The 4,860-nt window shown below is 48.8% G+C and overlaps 1 protein-coding gene across 1 annotated transcript in view; it reads right to left on the bottom strand.

Moving 5' to 3' along the window:
• The window catches only part of LOC103210247 (protein Shroom2-like), a 174,530-nt gene continuing 169,670 nt past the window's right edge, over positions 1 to 4,860 (bottom strand). The window contains exons 13-14 of the mRNA XM_042783015.1: positions 1,268 to 1,540; positions 1 to 192 (exon numbers count right to left, since the gene is read on the bottom strand). Coding sequence (XP_042638949.1) covers positions 1 to 192; positions 1,268 to 1,540 — 465 coding nt within the window. The remainder of the gene's footprint in view (positions 193 to 1,267; positions 1,541 to 4,860) is intronic.

Raw genomic sequence — 4,860 nt, forward strand, 5'->3', positions numbered from 1 at the left:
TTAGCACGCCAGTCTCTGAGCATCACTGCCTCCCGTCTCTGAGCATCGGCAGGCTGACACAGCCTTCTCAAGCTGGCCACACAGGAGGTCCAGGCCACGGGTCTGCCCCGTGCATGGAAACGGAACCGTTTCCCACAGGCCCGGGAAGGTGAAGCTCGAGGACACAGCCTCTTGGTGTCTCGGGTTCCTCATCTGTAGAATGGTCCCTTAGAGGGGAGTCCCTGCATGGCCAAAGGTTAAGGCCTGCCGCTCTACTTCCAAAAAATCAGTCATGGGAACCCCGTGGACACACACAGGGCTGCCAGGACTCAGAGTCAAAACTCATGGTAACTGTTTTGGGGGAGGCAATCACACACATGTACGCATGATTTAACAAAAGTAAAAAAGGTAATGTCTAGGAAGACATAATGAGCAGGAAAGACCAGTGGGGAAACATGGAAAAATGTCAAGAGGAGCCAGCGGGTCTTTCTGAAGACTGGCAGCCCGACAAGCCAGGGACTGTGCTTTAAGTCACTGCATCTTACTGGCAACTTTTGCCTTCAATTAAAAGGAACAAGAGGAGGAGTCCTGGGTGATGCAGATGATTAGATGCTGGACTACCAACCAAAAGGTTGGCGGTTCAAACCTCAGAAGACAGGCCTACCATCACAATTTGGTATGGAAGGTCCAGCTATATTACATGGGTAACGTTGACCTGAACCAAGGTACTGATTACATTCATGATGTTTAGACCTGACACTTTGACCTCTTGGCTACAATAGCTTCATGCTCAGTAAAGCAGGCGTAGGCCCCTCAGGCTGCCGTGGGGCCACACAGCTGCTGGTAGGGCCTTGCGGCTCCGAGCCAGGGCTGCTTGCAGCATCTCTGAGAGCTGTTGGAAACTGCCAGCCTGCCTTTGAAGACACTGGCCACCTCCATTCAAAGCCTTAGAAGAGAGGCCTGGCAGTCTGCTTCCAAAAGGTCACAGCCTTGAAAACCCTATGGTGCAGCTGTCCTCTGCACACAGGGGGTGTCATGAGTCAGACCTGACTCGACAGCAGCTAATAACCACCACTGCCACATCTTCCCGAAAGGGAGAAGCGGGAGAGTGCACTCCGCATTTCGATAGCGTTTCACGTGACAGGAGGACAGGCTGCTGTATAACCAGGGCCACATTACGGAAGCATAGGCTGCTGTGTAAACGGGGCCAGGCTTTAAGGACTTGGCTCTCACCACCCCCCTGGGACCGTCTCCCACTGCCAGCTGAGGCCCATGGATAGATAGATACCCGGTCCCCAGGAGAAGCGCTGTCATCCAGGTTATTGAGGGCGTTCTCCACGCGGGCCAGGCGGCCGGACAGGGACAGCAGAAGGTTCACCACCTTGTCCAGGTCCCCAATGAACATGCGGAACTTGTCAAACTCGTTGGGCTTGCAGACGTCTTTGGCGATGGCCTCCATCTCGTCCCCGAGCTCGTTATTGGCCTGGATATCCTCCAGCAGGGTCTCCCGGGCTTCCCGCAGCACCTGCAGCTTGCGACTGATGCTCTCGATGAGTTCCTGCTGTGCACAGGGCAGAGTGAGACAGTCGTTAGGTCCTAAACATGGCACACTGCTTCCTGCTGGGCACCGTGTCTACGTCCACATGCGTGTCATCTGAAGCGGGGCAAAGCTTAGTTTTGCACTATTTAGTAAGAAAGGAAGGAGCCTAGGTGGCACAATGGTTAAGCACTTGGCTGCTAACCAAAAAGTTGCCGGTTCAAAACCACCAACTGCTCCATGGATAGAAAGGTGGCAGTCTGCTTCTACAAAGATTGCTGCTGTTGTTATGTGCCGTCAAGTTGGGCCAGACACACAGTGACCCCTCCTTGGGTTTCCAAGGCGGTATCATTATGGAAGATTACAAACCTGTAAACCCTGTGGAGCAGTTCCACTCTGTCCTCTAGGGGTGCTGTGAGTTGGAATCAACTTGAAGGCAGTGGGTTTGGTTTGGGCTTTGTTTCCATAAAGATTTATAGTCTTAGAAACCCTATGGGACAGTTCTACTCTGTCTTAAAGGGTTGCTATGAGTTGGAATCAACTTGACAGCAATGGGGTTTGGGGTTTTGATAATAAAGGATTTCTATGACTAAAATATCCCAAACAAACCAGTTGCCACTGAGTCGACTCCAACTCATGGCAACCCCATGTGTATCAGAGTGGAACTGTGCTCCACAGGGTTTTCAGTGGATGACTTTTCAGAAGTAGATTGCCAGTCCTTTCTTCCAAGGCCCCTCTGGGTGGACTCAAACCTCTAACCTTTTGGTTAGCAGCCCAGAATGTTAACAGCTTGTAGCACGCCCCCCCCCCCCAAATAAAAAACAAACCTGTTGCTGTTCAGTCAATTCTAATAGCAACCGTGTAGGACAGAAAAACTGCTCCATAGGGTTTCCAAGGCTGTAATCTCCCACAGAATGCTGGTGAGTTCAAACCACTGACCTTCTAGTTAGCAGCCAAGTGCTTAACCACTGTGCCACCAGTGCTCCTTTCTTGCACCACCCAGAACTCCAAAACCAGTTGCCGATAAGTTGACTGTAAACTCATGGCCTTCCTTTTGGGGTAGTTAAATCACTGGCATTTGGCTTAAAACAGAGGAAGTATGTTCTTGTTCTGGGAACGTCCTGCTAGACAATACCAGAGCACAGCCCACTGGTGATACCAAAGGTAGACCTGTCCCATCCTCCATCTTCGTAAGGAGTCATAGGCCCTATGTGACACTTTGTGCTTCATATTGCAAAAATGCCAATTTCGATACTTCCATATACAAAAATTACCTTGTCTATGTCCAGTAGTAAATTCTTTGATTAAAGAGTCTGCACAGACTCGGTAGTTAATGACAGCATTCAGCTGCCCTAGGAGCCCTGGACTCCTTAACCCTAGACCTGTGATGTTTGGAAAATTACCTTTAATTTTTTTTTTTTTGAAGTGTTTTCTATATACACTTACCAAAAAAGAGAAACCCATTGCCCTTGAGTCGACACTGACTCATCACAACCCTACAGCACAAAGGAGAACTGCCCGTAGGGTTTCATAGGCTGTAATCTTTACAGGAACAGATCGCCAGAGCCTCTGGGTGGGTGAGAACTGCCAACCTTCCAGCTTGCAGCTGCACACTCAGCCACCGCGCCACAGGGCTCTTTTACGTTTACTTAGCAGTTAAAATTTAGGACAAATAAAGAGATGTCAATGAACTTAAAAGACAGTCTTTTAATATAATGCACTGAAACTAAATGTGTATAAATTGTTGAATGGAAAAGTAACTTGCTCTGTAACCTTCCACCCAAACTACAAGATATATATATAAAATGTATAAATAATATGCACTGATTTCCACTTAACCAAATGACCAGTTTTTTAAAAGCAGAGATAAAAAGAAATGTCTGGAACCTTGAACAATTAGCCGTTGTCTTGGACTAAAGCGACTGCCATGTGGTGTGACTGGAGTGACAAAGATTATCCTCCTCTCTTGTCATCACTGTTGCTTGCTGTTCCCTGCTGTCGAGTCAGCCCCTGACTCACGGTAAGCCTGTGCACAACACGACGCAACACTGCCTGGTCCTGTGCCAGCCCATGATCAAGTGTGGGTAAGACTGCTGTGATCCGTGGGGTTTTCACTGGTGGATTTTCCCAAGTAGATCCAAACCTTTCTTCCCACACTATGTTAGTCACGAAGCTCTGCTGAAACCTGTTCAGGACTCCAGCAACTCACGAGCCTCCAGTGACAGATGGATGGTGGCGATGCATGAGGTGCACTGGCCAGGAACCGAACCTGGGTCTCTAGTACAGAAGGTGAGAATTCTACCACTCAGCCACCCCTGTCCTCCCCATCACCATGGCTGAGAGAAATGACAGGGGCAGCTCGGCAGGACAACAGGTGGGCTTTGCCTGGACAAACCACTGTCTAATCAGCAGAGCCATCCTTCTGCCAGCCACACACACCGAGGGCAGATGTCCATGGGCTGTTAGCCCAGACATGGTGATCACAGAAGCACCGATGGGAAGGGCAAAAGTCCCTCTCATCACAGCGGGTTTATCAGCCCCACCAGCCCTGCACAAGATACCTTTAACTAGACCCATCTTCCCCCCAACAACACCATGGTCCCCTCAGGTTTGTGATTCCAAAACCCCATTTGGGTAGCACACAGGGCGAGGACTAAAGATTGAAACACCACTTGGGTATATAAAACAATGTGGACGTGGTTGTGGACTTCACTCTACTGGATCCACAGTCAACATCTGTGGAAGCAACAGTCAAGAAGTCAAATGACATATCGCACTGGGCAAATCTGCTGGCAAAGACACTTTACAGTGTCAAAATTCAAAGATGTCACTCTGAGGACTAAGGTCTGCCTGACCCAAGCCTTGGTACTTTGAGTTGCCTCATATGCATGTGAAAGCTAAACAATGGTAAAGAAGACTGAAGAAGAATTGATGCATTTATGTGATGTTGGTGAAGAATATTGAATATACCAGGGACTGCCAGAAAAATGAACAAATCTGTCTTGGAGGAAGTACGGCTAGAATGGTCCTTAGAAGTGACGATGGTGAGACTCTGTCCTTCATTTTTCAGTCATGTAATCAGGAGAAGGACATCATGCTTGGTAGAGGGTCAGCAAAGAGGAGGAAAAGCCTCAACAAGATGAACTGACACAGTGGCTACAATAATGGACTCAAACACAGCAATGATTATGAGGATGGCTGGTCTGGTTCCCTACTGCCGCTCTGACAGGACTATACCACAAACGGGATGGCCTTAACAAACAGGAGTTTATTCTTACAATTTGGAGGCTTTACGTCCAAGTACAAAGTGCCAGGCTCTAGGGGCCGGGTGAAAGCCCCTCAAC

The sequence above is a fragment of the Orycteropus afer genome, unplaced genomic scaffold (assembly GCF_000298275.1).
Source record: "Orycteropus afer afer isolate SDZICR_OR568_19922 unplaced genomic scaffold, OryAfe1.0 scaffold00577, whole genome shotgun sequence".
NCBI classification, from domain to species: Eukaryota; Metazoa; Chordata; class Mammalia; order Tubulidentata; family Orycteropodidae; genus Orycteropus; species Orycteropus afer.